This window comes from Eubalaena glacialis, chromosome 13, assembly GCF_028564815.1.
Source record: "Eubalaena glacialis isolate mEubGla1 chromosome 13, mEubGla1.1.hap2.+ XY, whole genome shotgun sequence".
Classification (NCBI taxonomy): domain Eukaryota; kingdom Metazoa; phylum Chordata; class Mammalia; order Artiodactyla; family Balaenidae; genus Eubalaena; species Eubalaena glacialis.
Window position 1 is genome coordinate 84,793,695 of NC_083728.1, and position 21,914 is coordinate 84,815,608.

Consider the following 21,914-nt stretch of genomic DNA (forward strand, 5'->3'; position numbering starts at 1 on the left):
GGGGATTCAGCAACGAGACCCACAGTCCCTGCTTACAGTCTAGGGCAACAAACAAGCAAGCAGGCGCGTGGGTGCGTGCACACGCTGGGAGCACGCCCTCAGCGGGCTCCCAGAATGGATGCCTGGGAAGGGCCCGATGCAGGCAGTGCTGCTGGAGGCAGGGGGCTGGACGGCATGGCCTCTGGCCCCCTCCCTCTCTAACTATTTAGGAGGAAGCATCCCAGGAAGCCTGGCATTGCCTGGAGATGCCTGCTCGCTGGTGAGTCCAGCCAGCTGTGAGGACAAAGCCCCTTGTGGGAGTTGGGAGACAAGGCTGAGGGGTGGGTGGCAGCAGCCCGGGGGGAGGGGGCTGCAGTTCCAGAGTCCATAGTGCTCTGCCTTCTCCCACCCACCCGCACCTGCACCAGGGAAACTGGCCACCTGGGAGGACAGGAAAGGTGGACAAACTACCAGCAGGCAGGAAGGGTAGTCCAATGGGAGGTACAGAAAGGGAGAGGCTGGCCCAGCCCCACCTGAGCTCAGGTGGGCTCCTCTCTGAAGGGAGTTAAGTACAAAGGCCTCAGGTCTTCTTTAGCAGCAGGAAAACACCTCTAAGAACTTAGCCAGCGCCTACTCGGGTCAGGCACTGTGCGTCCATTTTTCCATTCAATACTCAAAAGAGGCCAGAAGGAGGAGGCCACGTAGCTGTCAGGTTACAGAACCCCTTCGTTCCACTCCTGACCCCTGTTGCCTCCCCAGGGCCCTGCCTTGTGCCTGCTGTCGCCCCCTTGCCCAGCCCTGCCCCCCTGCACCCCACCCCCTACCTCTTAATGACAAAGTGGATGCTGTGCCGCTCCTCCAGGATCCGCTTCAGCTTGGGGACCCCGTAGGTGCAGGGGCGCTTGAAGGGGATCTTGTCCGGGATGCCCACGATCTCCACAGCCTCCGGGTCACAGGCGATCTTCCTGTAGGGGACGGGGACCATGTGGTCCAGGCCCAGGGCTTCCGCTGGAAGGGCAACGGCAAGGCTGAACGCGGGATGGAGGCTGCGGGACATGCAGGGCCCCAGGGCCTGGTCATCACCACCTCCCACCTCCCAGGCACCACTCTGGCCACTCAGCAGCCAGAGGGATCCTCCTGAAATACCAAATACATCACTACTCTCTTAAAAAATGCCCATAGGCTCCCCTCCCACTCAACGATGGCCAAAGTCCTACAAGGCCCTACGTGACCAGGACCCCATCACCTCTGGCCTTATCTCCATCCTTCCCCCTCTGCTTGCTCACCCCGGTCTCTCTGGCCTCCTGTTGCTTCCCTAACACGCCAAGCACGCACTCATCCCAGGGCCTTTGCACCTGCTCTTCTGTCTACTCAGACACTCTTCTTCCAGATCACCATACCCTTCCCTCCCTCCCTCTCTCCATTCAAGCATCTGCTCAAATGTCACTTCACCAGCCTAAAACAGCCCCCTCCATCCCTCCCTAGCCCACCCTGCTTTGTTTTTCATCCCGCATTTATCATAATCTGATGTTACAAACATATTCGTTTGTGCGTTGGTTCACCGTCTGGAACCTAAATAGGGCAGGACACGTAGTAGCTGCTTCCTGCATATTTGGGAGTGAATGAGCGGCTGAGGGAAGCTTCCAGGCTGGAGGTGGACTCTTGGCAAGATGCTTCCAGTTGTACAGGTGTGCCTTTTCCTCCAGGGAGGGGCCCAGCACTCCGCTCACTCGTCAGTGACATGAGACGCCGCTGGAAGCTGACAGCTTTGTCAACAGCAGTGTAGACAGAACCCGAGCTCAGGAAGTGGTTACTTGCTCTCTTCCTCCAAACCATTAGGTGCGGTCCTGTGCCATTTCAGTCACTCATACACCCCAGCTCCTCCTTTTCATTCATTCACTCACCAAATACTTCTTGAGCACCTACTATGTGCTTGATGGTACTTTCATGGGGCCCCAAGGCCTGGGAGATGAGCTGAGCTGGGTGTCCACTTCACTCCTGCCTCTCCCAAGGGTCACTCCAACCTCTCCCAAGGGTTCCACGTCTCCTTGCTGTTCCTCAGGCCCCTCCCCATCCTGGCCTGGCTCCTCGGGCCACACCAGGATTTGTCTGTGTCCTGACAAGTGCCAGCCCAGAGCCGGACCCCCTGCAGTCATGCCAGGACCAGGGCAGGGCAGAGTCGCCTGTCTGTGGCCCTCCCTGGGGCACCGCCAAGACTGTTTTTCTGTTGATGTGGCCCAGGTCTGCGCTGGAGGCTTTGGCAGCCAGATCCCACTGTGAAGTCACACTTAGCTTGTCATCTAATTAAACCCTCACCACCTCAGCAGCTGTCAAACCATCTCTTCCCCCGAACCCCAGCATCACCAGCCACCCCCCAGCCCCAGCCCTTGAGCGATGGGCTCTTGGGTTCTTCGAGTCTACGTGAATCCACCTCCCCTCGGGTTCATCTGACTTGCTAGGCCCGTCTTTTCAGCCCAGGGCACAGAAGCTCCAGCCCGCCCAGCCTCCAGCCACTGCCCACTGGGAAGAGGAGGATGGAGCCGCCACGCACAATCCTTAGACCCTGGTGTAATCTCAGCCTCTCCCCGGGTGACAGAGACACTGCGGCTTCCTCAAGGCTGGGGCTCCCCCCATTTCTTTTCTGGTTTTTTTTTCCCCCTCTGCACCCCCAGCAACATTGCTGGCCCACGTGGCCCGGAGTTGGTAGCTGAAAGGGCGGAACCAGGAGCAGGACCTGCTCGTCCTGGGTCTGCAGGATGGTTCAGGCTGCCAAACGCCCCCACCCCTGCCACAGGATCCCCCAGTATTCATAGGGGGGGAGCGGCGGGCGGCAGCTTCTCTCCAGGGCAGCTGAAGGGACAGCTCAGAGGGAGCTCTGGCCTGAGGAGGGGCAAGGCCTCAACCACTCCAAGGCCAACACTCCTCCTTGGATTTGGCCATGGTGGTGGGCCCAAGTGCTGACCTCTAGGAAAGGCTCAACATTCTGGAAACATCCAGCACGCACAACAGGCTGGAAGACTGGCAGCTGTCATGCCCGCAGGGGTGGGGCAGAACCCACCCAATGTGGACAGAGCCAGCCCTCCCAGCTCCCCTCTCCCTACTCCCCATCCTGCTCACACCTGGCTAGGGAGGGAGGGGAGAAACTTGGGTACAGACAGCCCCCTGTAGTACGGGGCCTCGCTCAGCCCCACCCCAACCAGGATGGCCCAGCCCACCAAGCCCACGTGACCAAGCCTCCCAGGCCCCAGGGTGGATCAAAGAACACCTCTTCCATGAAGCCTCCCCTGACTCCCCAAGCCTATCGAGAGACCTCACCCTCCTCTGAGCCATCCTCCCTTTCTGAGGGCCCCCACCCCTGCACGTTACTACATGCTAGAATGTACTACCGTACACCACTGCGTGTACTGCAGACCCACCTTCAGCCACTTGCTGAAGCACCTTGAGACCAGAGTTGGCCTGAGTGCCTGGCACAAGGTAGGGGGCTCAAAACGCGATTAGAGGGACTTCCCTGGTGGCGCAGTGGTTAAGAATCCGCCTGCCAATGCAGGGGACACGGGTTCGAGCCCTGGTCCGGGAAGGTCCCACATGCCGCGGAGCAACTAAGCCCGTGCGCCACAACTACTGAGCCCGCATGCCTAGGGCCCCTGCTCCACAACAAGAGAAGCCACCACAGTGAGAAGCCCGCACACTGCAAGGAAGAGTAGCCTCCGCTCGCCGCAACTAGAGAAAGCCCGTGTGCAACAACGAAGACCCAAGGCAGCCAAAAATAAATAAATTAAAAATAAAATTAAAAAACGAAGACTCAACGGAGCCAAAAATAAATAAATTAATTAAAAAAAAAAAAAACAACGCGATTAGAGGGTTGGAAACATACCCCACTCCTGGGAGGGGACAGGGGCTGGAGGCTGAGCTCATCACCAATGGCCAATGGTTAAATCAATCACACCTACTTAATGCAACCTCTGTAAAAACTCTAACCGAAGGGGTTCAGAGAGCTTCCATGTGCCAGGAGGCTGGTGCACCCTAGACTCCACGGGGACAGAAGCTCCTGTGCTCAAGACCCTTCCGGACCTTTCACCATGTACCTCTTCATCTGGCTGTTCATCTGTATCCTTTGTAGTAAACGGGTCAACAGAAGCAAAGTGTTTCCTCCCTCAGTTCTGTGAGCCATTATGGAAAACTGCCGAACCCGCGGAGGGGGCTCCTGGGAACCACGGGTGTGCAGCCAAATTGGATGGAAGTGTGGGTACCCTAGGGACCCACTACTTGTGACTGGCATCTGAAGTGGGATGCTGTCTTGGGGGACTGAGCCCTTAACCTGGGGAGGGGTCTGTGTAACTCCGGGGAGTTAGGGTCAGAATTGAATCGAGTTGTAGGGCCCCCAGCTGGTGTCCACAGAGAAATGGAGGGTTGCGTGGCGTCGAAAACCCACACTTCCGCTGTCAGAAGTGTTGTGAGTAGAGAAAGAGGGTTTTTTGTAGCCAAGCAGGAGGGGAGGGAGGGCAGGGAGGGCGGTGAAGCCCTACCCCGGCAGGTCTGGTCTGGTCATGGTGAGAAGGCCAAGGTTAGGGAGGGAGACTGGCCATCTCCAGGGCAACCGGCAAGCGTCCGTGGACTCCCAGGGCAGTGCTCTCCCCTGACCCGCGCATGTAGGCGGCCCAGGACCCTCCTCTCTGTCCCTGCAGCTCTGGGTGTTGCCCCTCCCCCCACAGCCCCCTCCCTTGGTCCCATCGTGCAGAGGGACTTCCCCAGAGAGGGGCTGCGCAATTCAAGTGGGGTTCAATGACATCACGCCTGCGTGCTGAGTGATCTGTGGGTACCTGCATCATCTCCGCAGTGACTGAGAGCCACCCACCCTGGCCAGAGCCAGGCTGCGTCTGACCGTTCAGCGGGGCTTATAGACGGAGCGCAACAGAGGCTGAGCGAATAAGTGAGAGTGAGCGAGGACTGCTGAGGGGACAAAGGAGCCGGGTGTGGGAGGGCACTCGGGGGTCCCAGGACCCAGAGTGGGAAGGGCTTACAGGCCCGTCTGGTCCAGCCCCTGCCGTCTAGCCAACGAGTGGCCACACTTTGCACTTGGCTGAAGCTCTACCACACGGAGGGCACCCCTGCCCCAGTTACCACCTGTGTCTGCTGCCCAGAGTGCGGTAAGCCGACACGTGCTCTGAGCTCGGCTCTGTCCTGGGTGCTGGGGGCACAGAGGGGCCAGTGCTGTCCTGGCCTTCACGGGGACAGATACAGACAAGGCGCATCAAGCGTGCAACATGGAAGAGAGAGGAAACCATCGGAGCTTTAAGGGCTGAGTCTTGAAGAACAGGTAGGAGTCTGCCCGCAATACGTGCAAAGGGCACGCCGGGCAGGGGGCACGGCAGGGGCAAAGGTGAGGAGGCAGGAGACAGGGTGGTGCGTGGGGGACTTGCAGGCACAAGAGGCCAAGAGCCGTTTTCCCGGATGGTCGCCACCGCCCCCCCCAAGCGGCCCGCCTCCCACAGGTGAGCCAAGGTCTGGGGCTTTGCCATCAGTCCCGCCCCCTGGAGAATCTGGAAGGGAAATATTGACACAACCACCCCCTACCCAGACAGGAGATGACACTTGCGTTGACGGCGCGTGGTGCCAGCATATGGCTCCCACCGTCATGTTGGGGAACACGAGTGATTGCCACATAATGAGATGCTCAGTGCGCTGCTGGGGCCACACCACGGGCCGTGCCGCCCACTCACCATATCTGCTGTTAAACAGGATCTGCACACACTCCCGGAGCGTGTTGATGTCCTCGGTTTCTTTTATGAAGGCGTCCCACTTCTCTATCAAAACACAGGGGGTACAAGTGAGGGCCCGTCGGAGCAGGGACCCCATGGCTTGGCTGCCTCTTGCCTCTCTGTCCACCCCCATGGCAGCAGATATTGTGCGGGCTCAGCCAGTCCATCCTGGGCCCCTCCTGAGTCTTGACCTTGAAAACCTAACCCTCATGCCTTGTGCACCCGGGGTCTCACCCAGCTTTGGCCCTCTTGGGAGTCCCTAGAACCCTCAGCCCTGCTGGCCTCTCCCATAAAACCAAAGCCTCTGCTTCAATTTCATATTAATAACTAGAGCGATCATTTGGTTCATTAAAATTATAAAAGGAACATCTTTAATTTATTAAGTGCTTATTTGTGCTAAGTACTTAATACGTATAATATCCTAGTTAATCCCTCAGGACAACGTGCGGAAATAGATATTATTCCCATTTTGCAGATGGGAAAACTGAGGCTCAGAGAGGCTGAGTAACTTGCCTGAGATCACCCAGCTAGTACCTGGTGAGATTCTATCTCTGCTTGTATCCCTTGCCCACCAAGGCCTCCCACAATGCTGTTCTGCCTGGACATCCAGGTCCCCTCCCTGCCCGGCATGCAGCTTGTTTGTGGCAGTGGTGGTCTCCATTCTGATCCCAGGAAACTAGGTTTCTTAAAGAACCTTTCACTGAAGGTGAGGCTGAGACCTCCACAAGGCAAAGTTGCTGGAAAGTCTCACTACATCCCTTTTTGGTACAAATGAATCCCAAACCTTCTGGTTCTCTGTACTGTGTGGTACTCTTAAAATCTGTCTACATATTTTTTTGACCCTTGTTCCTTCATGAGGTGGAGTTTAATTTCTCTCTCTCCCTTGAGTATGAACTGGACCAAGTTCCTGACTTCTAATGGGTAGGATATGGCAGAAGTGACAGTGATTTCTGAGGCTGGGTCATAAAAGACATGCGGTTCCCTCCTTACTCTCTCCCAGATCACTAGCTCCAGGAAACCAGTCGCCACGTTGTGAGGACACTCAAGCAGCCCCGAAGAGGCCCAGGTAGTAAGGAATAGGTATCCTGCCAACAACCACATGGGTGAGCTGGAAGTGGATCCTCCAGCCCCAATCGAGCCTTCAGATGATCTCGGCCCCAGCTGAGATCCTGAGAGATTCTGAGCCAGGACCACCCAGCTAAGCTGCTCCTGAATTCTGACCCACAGAAACCATAAGGTATAAATGCTTGTCATTTTAAGTTACGTTTGAGGGCAATTTGGCATGCGGCAATATGTAACTATTATATATTGGCTTTACTCTGGTTTCACTCACAAGTCCCTTGTGCGGTGCTATTCCTCCTTTCTCTCACAAAGACCCAGTGGACACACATCCATTTCAGTAATAAGCACCAACCCAGTCCTGGATCCCCACTCTGGTCAGGGTGCTGCCACCGGCACTGTCCTACCTGACTTGTCATGGACGATGGAGAAGAGGATGCGCTTAGAGGCATGGACGTTCTGAATGAGAGGACCGCCAGGCCCAGTGGGCTTCTGTCCTGGACAAGGGAGCGGAAAGGTACAGGTTCCAGGTGGGCCCCAAGAGGGGTTCCCCAGATCTGGCCTGAGTGCGCGGGCTGGGGCTCTGGGGTAACAGTCTCCCCCACCAGGGAGAACCCAGGACTGAGCCCTGTGATCATGAACTCAAGGCAAGTTCCCTGACCAGAGGCCTGAGACATTCTTTAGCAGAGTGTGCTCTCTGAATGGCAGATCGGGGAGGGCAGGACGTCCCAGGTCACATTTTATAGATGGGGACACTTGTTTCAGGCATATAAGTCCCATCCTCCTGCTCAGCCCTCATGGCTGTGGAGGGGAGGGGGTGTCCTTTTTTCTCCTTCTCAAAATAACAATAACAGTTAAGTATAACTTATAAGCACCTACTCTGTGCCAAGCACTGGACTCGGCGCTTTAACACAGAGGTTCTCAAACTTGAGCACCCGTCGGAAACACTTGGTGGACTCGTCAGTTTGCAGGCAGCTGGGGCTCGTCCCGCCCCCAAAGTGCCAGATTCAACAGGGCTGTGGCTGGGCCTGAGAATGTGCATTTCTAACGTGCTCTGTCATTTCATCATGATAACAGCCCAGTGAGACAGGTACTATTGGCATCTCCATTTTACAGATGAGGAAACTGAGGCTCAAAGAGGTAGAGATTTGCCCTGGGACACATAGCCATTAAGTAGAGGGGCCAAAATATGGACACAGGTCTTTCTCGTGCCCAACTGTTCCCTTTCTTATGTTTCCAGTACCCCTAATCCACGCTGAGTGGAGGTAGTAGGTGCTCATTAAATGCACGTACCTGATTAGCATGTCTACTCTCTCCCTCCATAGACGCCCCTGGGAGTCCTTTCGGGCGTCACTTGGTCCCAGGCCAAGGATACTGTTCACAGATGACTGGGCAGAGGCCCGGGGTCTGACTGAGTCCGAGCTACCACGCCTTCTGTCCCGCCCCAGCTCCTCGCTCCGACGTGCCCCCTGCAGCCCTGAGCACCCCGACCTGCCCTGGGAAGCTGCCCCTGCATGAGTGACCTCCGTCCCACCACCCCCCAGACTCGGGAGTCCCAGCAGCAGCTTACCACAGCAGTCTGGGAAGTCTTGGGCAGCGGGGGCCTTGGGCTCAGGCCCGGGCCGGCCGAGGCCCAGGTCACTGGAGGCAAGAGGGCAGGCGGGTGCCTCCTGCTTGAGCTCCCGCACAGTGTGGTTGGCAAGGGCGGTGCTGTACAGGAAGCTGGCCACAGACGAGGAGGTGGCGGTTGGGGGCAGGTCCTGGGGTGGCCCCTTGGGGGCCTGGCCGTGCAGGCCACAGTCCCGAGACCCCTTGGCTATCAGGGAGATGCCGTTCAGCTCCACCAGGGCCTTCGAGTCCCGCCCGCCATCCTCGAGCGGCCTGGGTGAAGGAAAGGACACGTGACAGCTTCATCCACCTCTCCCACCAGGGGTATGTCTTCCCCGAGCCCTCCCTCTGCAGAACACGATAGCCCGTGAAGTATGCAGGACCAGTCCCCATTTTACAGGTCGGGGTGCAGGCCCGGGTGGGGGTGTGACGTGCCCAGGGTCACACGGCTGGGCCACCCGAGGACCTGGGCCCTGCCCCCTGGCCTCTGTGCCCCCTCTCCACCAATCGCGTCCTTTCAGCTGCAGCTGATTGTCTCGCACCTCCTAACGCATCCCTCCTCCCTGGGCTCGTGCACTGGCCGTGGTGCTCGAGCCCTGACGGACCACGTTCAGCCCTCAGGCTGCTTCCCGGCTGCCCCAGTGATCGGTACCCTCCCCGGCCCAGCCTCCATGACCTCATGGCCCGTCAGTCCCTAATGGAGCCCTCGGCTGACAACCCAAGCAGGCACCCACGATGTGGCTTCCCGCCTCCACGCTTTTGCACGGGCTGTTCCTGATACCTGGAGTGCTGCTGGTGCTATTTCTTCCCCAACCAAGCCTCTCTGCAACACAGAAGCCCCCCGGGAAGACTTCCACACCTGGCTCAGAGTATGCTCTGCGACTGAGCTTCTGCCTCACCTCTGCCATCGGACTGGGAGCTCTTACAACCAGGGTCCCCTGTGGGAGTCTCAAGTCCCCTCCCCTCGGGCAGGACAAGCGGCCACGAGCGGCTGAGCCCCCACGGAAGCAGGTCACCGCCCGGCCCGGCCTGGCCCCCGGGGTCCAGCCACCAGGCCCCGGGCCGCTCCGAGGCGGGCTGCCTCACTCACCTCTTGAGCTTGAAGCGGATCCGGTGGCTGTGCTCCAGGATGGCCATAAGGGCCTTGGGGTCGTACTCGGCCGGCCTCCGGAAGGCCAGGCCCTCGGGCAGCCCCTGCACAGCCAGCAGCCCCGGCTCCCGGAGCAGCCTCTCGTAGGGCAGCGGCACCACGCTGGCCCGGCCCAGGGCCTCGCCTGTGGGAGGGGGTCGAGGAGGGGGCCTAGTATGAGGCGGCAGCCGGGCTGTGGTGAGGGCCGGGCGCGCCCCGGAGCTGGGGCCGTGCTGAGTGACTCCCCGTGGTGCCGGACCCCCAGGAAACAGGACCCCAGAGGCCCCTTCACTGCAAACCTCCCACAGAATAAGCCCCTGCCGGCGGTGAGGGGGGCGGCAGGGCCTGTGGACAGGGGCCTGCGGCCTGCACCTGAGGGCCAGGGCTGCCCCATCGAGGGGGTTCCCTGCTGCCCCCGCCATTCTCTTCTCCGGGCATCTGGGTGGAGGGGAAAGCAGGGCCCGGGGCTGCGAGCAGGAGGTGAGGAGAGAGGGGTGAGAAAGAGAAACTGCAAGAAAAAAGCCACAGGAAGGAAGGGGAAAGGAAAATGAGAGCGAGGAGGGCAGGTAAGGAAGAGTGGAACGGAGAGGACGCAGAAGAGAAGACACAGGATGAGAAGCTGATGAGCGCGTGGGAAGCGGGGAGGGGAGCGAGGGCCGAGAGTCTGGGCTCACAGACATCTGCTCCTCCCACCTGGAGCCAGAAGGAAGCCCCTCCCCTCATAGTCACCTCTGATTCTGCCCGAGGCAGGCAAGGGGGGTCGAGGCAGGGTGAGCAGGGGTGCAGGGGGCTCCGGGCGTGAACCTTGCATCTGGCAAAAGCGTCTGCAGTGGCACAGCTAACCATGCGTGACAAGTCCTCCCATCCCCGGGGCCAGCATGCCCACCAGGGCCTCCGGGCCCCCTACCCCTCTTGGCCTCCTCCTGACATCTAGACAACGGCAGGGGTCCCCCCACCCCACCCCGACCTTTGCTCCACAGAACCAAAGGCTGCGGTAGGGAAAGGAATAAAGCAAATTAGAAATCATGGGGTGGGACCCTTAGGGACGGAAGGGACCCGCATGAGGTCACCCAGGGAGTGTGAAGGTCACCACTGGGCCAGAGACTCTGCAACCTGACACTTCCCAAGGGAGACCAGGCCTGCCTGTCCCCTCCCCTCCTCCACCCCAAAGGAAGTGCTTGGCTGGGCAGTTAGCCTTCACTCAGTCATTCAACAAACACCCTCTGAGCGCCCGCTGTTGCTGGGCTCTGAAGTGCAGGCTAGGAACAGCAGAAAGGGCAGATACAGTCCCTGATCCTGGAGAGCAACCGGGCGAGTGAGGGCACAGGGCACAGTGGGTGCCCAGAGGAGGCCTTAACCCAGCGCAGAGCTGGGGGCTTCCTGGAGCTGAGCCTTAGAGAGCAATGCGGCGTCCACCAGACAGAGGAGGGGAAGGTCGGCCCAAAGGTCACAGCAGGTGTGAAATGAAGCCAGAACGAGCGGGAGGAGAGGAGGAGGTGGGTCAGCATGGCTGCAGGGGGCTGGGGACGGGCCGTGGTAGGGTCTGATGCCACGCCCAGGGTGATAGGGAGCCCGAGAAGGCAGTGGAGGGAAGAGCTTTGTGGTCAGACTTGTGCTTCAGGAAGATGCCCTTGGTCACAGGGCAGGTGGGGGCAGCAGAGAGCTGGGCTGGTGGCGAGGAGACCAGGGCAAGCCTGGGGCCTCTTCCAGGCGTGAGGGAGCAGTGAGCAGTGCCAGGGCAGGGGTGGTAGGGATGGTGGTTCAGGAAACAGGGCTGGGACGGAAGATCCATGCCTGGGGATGCAGAATGAGGGAGGGCTGGGGGTGGGGAGAGAAGGAACCCACGCCTTGAGGTTCCGCCCAGGGCCTGTAGTGGGGCAGGAGGGGGCCTCCTCCTCTGGGCAGGGCCGGGGGCTCCCACCCGCCTGGGGGCCCCAAACGGAATGAGGAAGGATCTTACTATAAAGAACATCAAACACCTCCTCTACCATCTTCCGCAGAAGGTACACGTCCGAGCCATGTTCCAGGGCAGACCGTGGGATGTTCCGGCTGCCACCCTCACCCCGAGGCACCTTCTTGGGGTGCTCTGCCTCCGGCTCCTTCCACGGGGGCCCTCCTGTGGGACACAGAGCATGCGGGGCCATGGTGAGTACTCATCACACCACCAGCCCAGTGAGCTGGGACGTCCCTGCCCTGTGCTAAGCGCTGTAGCTGGGCACCCAACACGGAGTGCAAGTGGATGAATGAAGGAAGAATAAATGGGCGAGTAAGCCCTGCCCCAACTGCCCTGCCTAGGGCCAGGGCTGCTTACCTCAGGGTTCCCAGTGCCCAGCAGAGGGCATTCGTCCCTGGTCACCTCTAACTCGCTGTGTGACCTTACGCAAGTCCCTTCCCTCTCTGGGCCTCAGTCTGTGAGCTCTCATGAGAGACCAGCTGGGCTGGCTCAGAACTGGGGTTCAACGAATGTCTGTTCCATCACCTATTTCTTTTTTCTTTTCTTTTTTTAATATTTATTTATTTATTATTTATTTACTTTGGCTGTGCTGGGTCTTAGTTGCAGCACGCAGGATCTTTAGGTGCGGCATGTGGACTCTTAGTTGTGGCATGCAGACTTCTTAGTTGCGGCATGCATGCGGGATCTAGTTCCCCAACAAGGGATCGAACCCGGGACCCCTGCACTGGGAGCATGGAGTCTTAGCCACTGGACCACCAGGGAAGTCCTCCATCACCTATTTCTGAATTAACCAGTTGAGGCCCTAGTTTTCTGCTCTGCCAAATGGGGAGATGATGAGGACCCCACCAGGAGGCTAAGGGACTGGGAAGAGGCAGGTTCATGCCAGGCTGGGCCAGGGTGGGGGCCTGGGAGTGTCAGTGGATCCCTGGGTTGGGAAGATGCTAGGAACTGCACTGGAAAGGGGATGAGAAGAGGGCTTGGGGGCGCCCCTCCCAGTTTGGCGTGTGCTCTCCTCCGGGACCTGAGAAGCTTGAAATAAACCAGCCAAGTTCCCGGTGCTATAAATAGCAGCTCTGCCTGGCTCTGGGAAGCCAGGTGCACCTTCCCCAGGCCCCAGTCTGGCTCCCAGCCTGGCCATCTAGGGCCACAGGACCCTGCCACTGCCCACCCTACACCGGTCCAGCCCCTTGCCCAACCTTGGAGAGGGTACAGGTTTCGAGGGCCGGGTGGGAGAGGGGGCTGGCTGGGGAAGCAGCTGGACCCCAGTAACGATATGCCCCAGCACGGGGGTGGGTACAGCCTTCCCAGAAATGGCTGATCCCAGGGTCGAGGCCCAGGCAGGGGTCGGGTAATGAAAATGCTGATAACGGTGAGGAAAACAACAGCTGGCGTTTAGTGAGTGTGAACTAAGTGCCAGGCATTGTTCTAAGTGCTCGCCATGTATGAATTCGTTTAGTCCTCAGATCGACCCAGGAGAGGGTAGCACTGTCCTCCCCTTTCACAGATGAGGAGGCTGAGGCCCAGCAGGCAGCAGCTGGCAGAGCCAGGATGTGGCCCCAGGGGTCTGACTCTAGGGCCTGCTCTTAACCCCAAGATCTCTGAGTCCCAACATCTGGGCTAGAATGCCCGCCCAGGCTCTAACCCCATAGGACTTCAACCACCATGAAGGGGAAGCTGACCTGCCTCGGGAGCTCACCGCCAAGCTGGGGCATAGGCGTGGATGGAAGTTCAGGGCACAGGAAGCTGCAAGGGGTGGGGGGCAGTCAAGCATGGGCGCTGGGGTGGAGGGGCACCGATGGGGCCAGGAGCGGGAGGGATGTCAGTCTGGAGGCTGGGGAGGCGTCTGCCAGGCAGAGGGGAGGAGTGAGGGCCTGCCAGGTAGGGAACAGCAGGGACAAAAGGCAGTGGTGAGCAGGGACACACAGAGCCGGGGAACGTGCACTTTAGCACAGTGCAGCCTGGTGAGCACCAGGGATGCTGGGAGGAGAGAATGCAGAGGCCGGGGCTGCTTATGAGGGGCCCTGAAGGCCTAGGTAGCATTGAAGGGTTGGGGGCTTCAGAACGACCCCTCTGCCTCGGGGCTCCCGGCTCACAGCTCTGAGTGCTGGTGCTGGTTCCTTCCAGGAGCGACCAGGACCCCTTGGCAGGGGTCCCGGGGGTGCCCATGCTGCATTCCTCGTTTTTTTTTTTTTTGGCTGCACCACGTGGCATGTGGGATCTTAGTTCCCTAACCAGGGCTTGAACCCGCGTCCCCTGCGTTGGAAGCGCGGAGTCTTAATCACCGGACCTCCAGGGAAGTCCCTGCATCCCCCCTGTTTTGAAAGGGTGCAGCCGAAAGAGCAAACTCCACCTCCATCACTCGTCAGCTGTGTGTCCCCTGGTTACACTCACTGCATCTCATTTTCTCGTTTGTAAACCGGTGATGACTGTTTCCCGAGCCTGCTGGGAACAGTAAACAGCACCAGCACGTGGCCCAGCCTGCGGCTCCATTTATCACATCATCCCTAACTGCTCCCGTTTCTAGAGCATTTCCTATGTGCTGGACAAGTCCTCAGTTACTTCATCCCCACGGGCCACCAGGAGGCGGCTCCAAGATTCTGCTACTGTAACAGGGTCAGTGCCAGCCTCTGACGTCAGGGTAAGTGAGTTAGTGCTTAAAGGGTGTCGCACACAACAGGCGCTCAGTAAGTATTAGCTGAGCACGTGCACTCGGTCCCTGCATCAGGAACGCACAGGAACTGGGCCACAGCACTGGGCCTCAGTGTCCCCTTCTGTCCATGAGCGCACGGAGGCAGCTGGGTCTGGCCTGCCCGGAGTCTCTGTCGGCCGAGGGGCTGCTGTGTGACTCCAACAAAAACTGTGGCCGCCCCTGATAACGCCACATTGGGAAGCTTGCACCAGCCCCTCCTGCCCAGTGCCTCCTCCCACACAGGGCCACCCGGTGTTGCTCCAGGGACCCAGCAAAGCGCCAGAGCTCCTCCCCTCAGGGACGGTGGGGACTGGCCCTCCGGAGCCCCGGGTACTCACGGCAGAACCTGAGGAAGTCCGACTGCAGCTCCTTGCGTGCGTTCAGGAACATCCTGCCCTTCTCGGTGCCGACCACGAAGGCGCTCTCATCATGCACAGCGACACAGGCCACTTCTGCGTTCAGCTTGGAGAGCGCTGAGCACTGCAGGGGCAGCAGGCATGTGAGCCGGGGGAAGGAGCCCCCACTCCGGATACCCCCAGTGCCAGCTTTGGGGGGTGGGAGGTGAGCTCCCAGCTGCCCGAGATCCCACCAGCAGCTCCAGGGAGAGGTCACCCTCCCAACGTTCTGGGTCTTAGACTGCAGTGGGAATGAACGAATGACACCCACAGAGCTTGGCCAAGGTCAGGGGAAGAAGACAAGGTTACAGGGGCTGGAGGAGGACAAAGGCACACGTGGCCTTTGCCCCTTCCTCCTCGCAGGCCCTCCTTGCTCTGGGGTGGGCTTCCTGCCTCAGGCCTGGCCCCAGCCTCAGGGATGATCCTATCCTGGGCGCTCTCCAAGTCCTGAATGAGGAGGTGGGATGGGTCCCAGGAGAACCAAGGCTCAGACAGATCCACGCTTCAATCCTGCATCAGCCTCTTCCTGCAAGTCATGCCCTTCTCTGGGCCCCAATTTCCAAATCTGTAGAATGCGGACAAGCAGCCCAGCTCCCAGAGTTGCAATGGGCTTGTTGTGGGGATTCAATGGGGCGTGGTTGGTGGGAAAAAATCTCTAAACCGGGGCATCCCGTGTGGGCATGAGGCAAAGAGGTTCTTTTTGCAGCCCCAGAGTTGAGATTGGCAGGCCTACTGCACAGGAAGCCCTAACACAGGGGGCCCTGTGACCAAGACCACCAGCATCTCAGGCCTACTTCACTGGGAAAACCCTGCCTGCAAAGCTCGTGGCATACGGTTGGTGCCTGATAAATGCTGGTTTTTATCTGAGTTAGTGCTCTGTGGACAGTCGGGAGGTCTGGCTTCTAATCGCAGTTCCACTGCTGTGTGATCTAGGACAGGTTCTACAACCTCTCTGGGCCGTGATCATGCCTTTAGTGCCAGCTCCGGCTTGGAGTCGCTTAGGTGAGGAAGCTGGGGACATCTCAGGGCCAGCAGAATTGTCCCCCGGGGCTCCTGCGGGGGGGATGGTGTTCATTTCCTGCTCTCTAAGATTAAAACCAAACCCCACTGCTCCCTTGCCCTGTGGCAACACTGTATAACAAAGAAGACAAACAGATTCAGCTGTTTCCAAGGAGTGGCCAGCAGAGCTGGAGGACAGCCTTCCCTGGGCTGCATGGTCACTTCTCAGCTGAAGAAGCTGAGGCCACAGCAGGGAGTAGCCTCACCCAAAGGCACAGAGAATGGGGGTCAGGAGGAAATGCCTGGAAAAGGGTCTGAGACTGGGTGGGGGGAGGTGATGAACGGACAGCACTTTGGCCCCAATCCTCCTGCAGACCGCCTGAGGACCCGGCCCCAGGCCCGCTGGGTGCCGGCGTTAAGTCACTGCCAAGTAAGTGCTGCTGTCACCCACGAGGTCCCTTAGGAAACCTGTAAAGGCCTTGTCGCAGGGCGGGGGGAGCCTGTCTTGTTCATGCCACCAGGACAGCTACAGGGTCACTGGCTCCTCCAAGGAGCCTCTGAAACACCCTCTAGACCAGCAGTGGACCCTGGAATTTCTGCAGTGATGAAAATGTTCTATTTCTACACTGTCTGATACCATAGCCACTAGCCACGTGTGGCCACTGAGCTCTTGAAATGAAGCTAGTGTGATGGAGTAACTGAATTGTTTAATTTTCACAAATTACAATTTAAATATCAATTGTCACATGGGGCTAGTGGCTGTGGCATTGGCCATCGCTGCCTGTGTCAACTGTACCTCCACCACCACACCAAGCTAACACTGCTACCGGCACAGGGCTGAGCTCCTGGGGCCCCCCTCCTCATGAAGGCCACTCTGTACAGGGGAGGGGTCAAACCCAGCTGGTCTTCCCAGGGGTGTCTACCACCTCTGCCCCAAATACCACCTAAGCAGCCCTTGAGCTGCCTGCAGCTGGAATACCCTGAAGGGAGGCCCTTTGTCCTTGGGAAACTGTAGACTTTGCCCCTGGGAGCCCACTTTAAAAACTGATCATGCTGTGTGACATCAGGCAAAGTACTGCCCTCTCTGAAGTTCAACTTCACTGAACCAAAATGCAGGGGGTGCAGCTAACTGATGCCAGACAGATTTTTTTTTTTTTTTAAAGACACCTGCCTACCCTCTATCACAGAACTTGCCCCAGGAAAAGCCTACAGGAAAATGACATTATTATTTTCTCTCTCTCTCTTTTTTTTTTTTTTTTTTTGGCTGAGCCGTGCGGCTTGTGGGATCTTAGTTCCCCTACCGGGGATCAAACCCAGGCCCTTGGCAGTGAAAGCTCTGAGTCCTAACCGCTGGACCGCCAGGGAATTCCCTATTATTTTCTCATTGGGGATAAACTGCTACAGGTTTAGGTATGGAGGCAAGGGTGTCAGAGGAGTGATGCAGTTACAGCCCTGGCTTTAACAACGGGGGTGACAGCTTTCTAATGAATCACTGTGACACATTACCCTCCAGGTGACCTGCTGGGAGGGAGACTTGTGACCATCCCAGGGATGGGACTTCAACTGTAAGAGGTGACGAAACGAAGACGGGGTGAGGGGGCGAGGGGGCGAGGGCTGGAGTTCCACACACTTGACCTCACTTAAGCCTCCCACCCCCGGCGTCGGCAGAGAGGCCTTGTAGCAGATGGGGACACTGAGGCTCAGGTCGGCGAGGGCTCCTGTGAGCGGCAGAGGTTACAAAGGCTGGCTGCCCCACTCCTCCAGGGGCGGGCAGGGGCACTCACCATGGAATCTAAGGCAGACACGAGGCTGGTGATGATCTCGTCTTTGCGGGCGATGGCGGAGTTCCAGCGGTCAGGCCCACAGCCGTTTGTGGAGACGTCGCAGCGCTTTCCCAGCAAGGCCATGGTCGCCTGGATGGAGGAAAGGAGGAGGCGGAGGTGGCCGTGGGCCATAGCGCGTGGCACACGTGGTGGCTGCCCCCACCACTAACCCACCAGGCCCCCGGGATCCCCAAGGCCACCTCTACCTCCCAGGTGGGACAAATCAAGAGCTGGCCTTCTCTTCACCTAAGGGTCTTATATGCATGATGGGGTTTGAGCTTTGACAGGCCTGGACACACAACGGCCTGTACACGGCCTGTACAGGTGTGGGAACAGACAGCAGGATAACGGAGGGGGGTGCCCCAGGGCATGTCTCCCCAAGTCTGCACCCCCAGAGCCAAATCCACAAGCAGTCTGCCTGGCAGGCCCTGAATCCAACTCTCCCCACGCACACCGCTCTGGCCATGGCCCTCCCTTGCTCGCACACCCTCCATAGCTCCCTACTGCCCACATTAGCTCTCGACTCCTCAGCTCGGTATTCAAGGTTCCAGACTCTTGTCCCTCGCCTCAACGCCTCCTTATACCCCATGCTCTAGGCACTCTAAGTGTCACCATCCTCCAAACATACGGACATCCTTCACGACTCCTCAGCTGTCACCAGTTCTGTTCTCCCTGAGTGCCCTCCCTGGCCCCTTCGGCATCTACTGACTGCCCCCTTAGCTTTTAACTGTCACCTCTGCTGGGAAGGTGCCCAGGATTGCCCCACCTCCTGCCCCTTCCTGCCCAGGCTGGGCAGGTGTCCCTGGCCTCCCACCTGTCCCCGAGCCCCCCATCACAGCTGTGTATCAAGTCACATGCTCCCCGGAGGAAGGCCGCCACCCCAAGGCCGTGGAGCTTCGGTCTACTTCCTGGCTTCCAGGACTGAATCTCAGAGGTGCAAAGAGATACCACGGGGCAGAGGCCCCTTCATCTCAGATGAGGTTTCCCCAACACAGGACGTTGCCCCTCGTCATGAGGTTCCCGGAGGACAGAGCTGTATCCTCCCCCCTTGCTGAGGCGCCCTCAGACCAGGGCGTCATATCGGGGCTACACCAGGCAGGGAACAAGTCTGCTGGCCCTGTATTACCCAGCCGGGCCTGGGCCCCACTAGATACAAAGGTCAGCCTCCCTTGGTCCCTGATCCATCCTGCCCCTCCCTTTCCTGACCCCAGGAATCAGGTCCAGGGGGCCCACCCACAGGATGCCCCAGTGCCAGCATCTTCCTATGGGGCAGCTCGCCAATCCAAGCAAAGGAGAGGGTAGAGGGCAGAGGCAGGAACGCTCAGTTTCCCTCCCCGGGCTCAGACCCTCTAGTGCTCTGTGCAAGGGCCCCAGGTGGCCAGTTCAGGGGCGGGAGCAGGGAACAGAGCTGCAGGCATCAGAGGGAGCCTGATGCTGAGTGAGTGAGTCCTGCCCTCTCTGCTTCTTGGGGGTAAAGGAGTCTGTGCATGCAACTGGGGCTGGGGGTCGGAGGTCCTGGGTAGGTGACGGCTGGGCCTGGCACCTAATACAGTGCCAAGTCCATAGTGTCTTCTGCCACCACAGCTGCCCGCTGGACTGTAAGCTCTATGAGGGCAGGGACCGGTCTGCCAATCACTGCTGCACCCCCAGTGTCCAGCTCAGTGTAGTCCAAACCACAGACTGTAGCCTCTTAGTGGGTTGTAAAATCGATGACATGGAACAGCAATCAGAGCACGTCACACATAACAAGGTGAGACGCATCCAATGACAGAGATGGAAACATTCAAAGGAATTAGGGATGCACCAGAGCTTGGCTCTGGACTCCGTCCTGGCCCAAGTTGGCTACTTGGCTGTAGATAAATACTGATTTTAATAACAGGCCAGGGACTTCCCTGGTGGCACAGTGGTTAAGAATCTGCCTGCCAATGCAGGGGACACGAGCTCGAGCCCTGGTCTGCGAAGATCCCCCATGCCATGGAGCAACTAAGCCCGTGCGCCACAACTACTGAGCCCGTGTGCTGCAACTACTGAAGCCTGCGCACCTAGAGCCCATGCTCCGCAATAAGAGAAGCCACCGCAATGAGAAGCCTGCGCACCACAACGAAGAGTAGCCCCCGCTCGCCGCAACTAGAGAAAAGCCGGCGCGCAGCAACGAAGACCCAACGCAGCCAAAAATAAATAAAATAAAATAAATAAATTAAAACGAAACAAAACAAACAAACAAAAAAAACAACTGGCCAGGCCAGCAGTTGGCCAAAATGTGTATGGGTTCACTTCTAAATGTTTATAAAATGTATTTCTTCTCCTAGGTTGCCTTATTTATTTATTTATTTATTTTTGGCCATGCCGCGTGCATGTGGGATCTTAGTTCCCCGACCAGGGATCCGAACCTGTACCCCCTGCAGTGGAAGCGTGGAGCCCTAACCACTGGACCACCAGGGAAGTCCCGGTTGCCTTATTTTTAATAAAAGCTTGAAACCCACATTATTAAGGGATGCTGAGGGTATGACAGGCCCCGGATGGGACCTGCTAATGGACCAAGCATCAGCCAGGGGCCTTCTGTGGCACGAAGCCCAATCGCAGGTCTGTTGCATGGCCAGCTGAGAGGTTTGCCTGCCTGGGGCGCATGAAGTCTTGCCCCCCTCCCCTCAGCCACCCCCTGCCCCCCAGTCCCTTGAGCCACTTCCAGAAAGGCCTCAGGCTGCCAGCCTCCCAGCTGCTGGAGCCCAAATCAAATCAGGGCAAAGCAGGAGGCACCAGACAGAGCTCCAGCCCTGGCCTCCGGTCGCCCCAGACGGCTGCTGGCTCCTTCCGGCAAAGGTCCTAATCCATTTAGAAAGGAGCCAGGGACTCAGGGAGGGAGGAGGAGGGGGCCGGGCTGTGGGCCATCCCCTGACTCCGGTCCATCTGGGCTCCCAGGACGCTCTGTCTGGAGCCGGAGCCCAAGGAGGCCGAGCCCTAGGCAGGTGGGTGCGTTTGGGTAGGATGGCAGGAGAAGACCCTCCCGGGCCTCGGAGAGAGGGGCAGGTCCCCGTGGCTGGAGCTGCTGCGGGTGGAACAGGAGGGCCAGAGCGCTGGGCTGGGAGCCACGAGCCATGAACCACGCACACAGTGAGACCCAGGCCTGGGGCTGCCAGGACCACATTGGACCAACCACCTAAACCCCCCGTTTTCTCATTTGTAAGGTGGGGCTACTTCTAATCCGAAAATGATGGAGAAGAACACCACCCAATGAAACCAACAAACGACACAGAACAGAGCACGAAGTATGCTAGTTAACCAGGAGGCAAGTGCCCAAAAAACGAACAGGAGAAAGTCCCCAGGGGGAGTGAATGGCCAGAACAGAGGCACTGCCTGAGCGGTCACACACGCCACACACCAGCAAGCGAGGACAAGGGGCCGGGCGAGGCTGGAGGCAGCTAAGGGCTGCTCTGTGTCACCTGAGAGAGGATATCAGAAGTGACATCCTGGGTGACGGGTGGCTGGCGCCTGACCTGGGGCATAAGTGGCCAGGAAGCCCTCAGTGACAAGGGACTTCCACCCACCCCCGGGTTCCTGGGGGGGTAAGGCCTACGAGGGCCGAGAGGCAGCAGGGAGCTGTGAGCATCCCTCCCCAAACCCTTCTCCCAGGGTTGCCCAGGGCCACACACCTGGCTTCCCCCCCACCTCCCAGCCACGTCCCTCCTGGCACTGACCGCTGACCGCTGGTGGGTCCTGGGCCCTCTTCTCATCCCCGTCCAACTCCCTCCCTCGCTGCGAGGCAATCTCGCAGCTTCCATGTCACCTGTATGCTGGTGACTCTCCATTTTTCTCTCCCCTCCCCCGGCTCCTGAGATGCTACCTCCTCCCCGTCTCCTGTTCAACGTCTTACAAGCAACCCAAACGGAACACGGCCCGCGTTTCCCACTCAGATCCGCTCCTCTTCCTGCCATCAGCTCAGATGCAGGCTGACACTGAGGCCTCACCCCTGGCTCTCTTCTCCCACGTCCCTGAAACAATCCAGGGAGAGTCCTGCGAGCTCAGCTCCAGGATGCACCCAGGTCTGCCCACTTCTCGCCGCCTCCCCGTCCAGGCCACCATCCTCGCTCACCCATGTGGGGACAGTGGCTCCTCACTAGCCTCCCTGCCCTCCTCCTGCCCCCACGGTCCCCCTGCAAACAGCTGCCACATCAGTCTCACGTGGCTCTCCCGCTAAGAAGCTTCCAGGGGGTTCCCACCGCAGGCAGAATGCCACCTCCCCACGCTACAGGCCCGTGTGACCTGGGCCTGTCTGCCCTCCCCGCTCTGTGCTGGGCTCCAGCACTGCCCTCTTTCTGTCCCAAAAACACACCGTGTGCTCCTTTCTGGGGCCTCGGACTCGCGGCTCCTCCCGCGCGGAAGGCTCTGCCCGGTCCCCGTCTTCTCCTGCTGCCCCCTTTGCCCCATCAGGCCTCAGTCCAACCACCGGGTCCTCTGCGCCTTCCCTGACCCCGCAGCCAGGCGGCAGCCCCCGCCCCTTGCCCCCCTCTCTTCGTTTATTT

The 21,914-nt window shown here is 58.9% G+C and overlaps 1 protein-coding gene across 6 annotated transcripts in view; it reads right to left on the reverse strand.

The window, feature by feature from the left end:
* GTF2IRD1 (GTF2I repeat domain containing 1) overlaps positions 1 to 21,914 on the reverse strand; it is a 112,794-nt gene that overhangs the window by 59,989 nt on the left and 30,891 nt on the right. For 5 of the 6 annotated variants that reach the window (XM_061208562.1, XM_061208563.1, XM_061208561.1 and 2 more), the window contains exons 2-9: positions 17,356 to 17,484; positions 14,516 to 14,657; positions 11,495 to 11,650; positions 9,496 to 9,679; positions 8,368 to 8,678; positions 7,205 to 7,294; positions 5,700 to 5,783; positions 804 to 987 (exon numbers count right to left, since the gene is read on the reverse strand). In XM_061208562.1, coding sequence (XP_061064545.1) covers positions 804 to 987; positions 5,700 to 5,783; positions 7,205 to 7,294; positions 8,368 to 8,678; positions 9,496 to 9,679; positions 11,495 to 11,650; positions 14,516 to 14,657; positions 17,356 to 17,478 — 1,274 coding nt within the window. In that variant the 5' untranslated portion in view covers positions 17,479 to 17,484. The remainder of the gene's footprint in view (positions 1 to 803; positions 988 to 5,699; positions 5,784 to 7,204; positions 7,295 to 8,367; positions 8,679 to 9,495; positions 9,680 to 11,494; positions 11,651 to 14,515; positions 14,658 to 17,355; positions 17,485 to 21,914) is intronic. The other variant, XM_061208565.1, reaches the window with a different exon arrangement.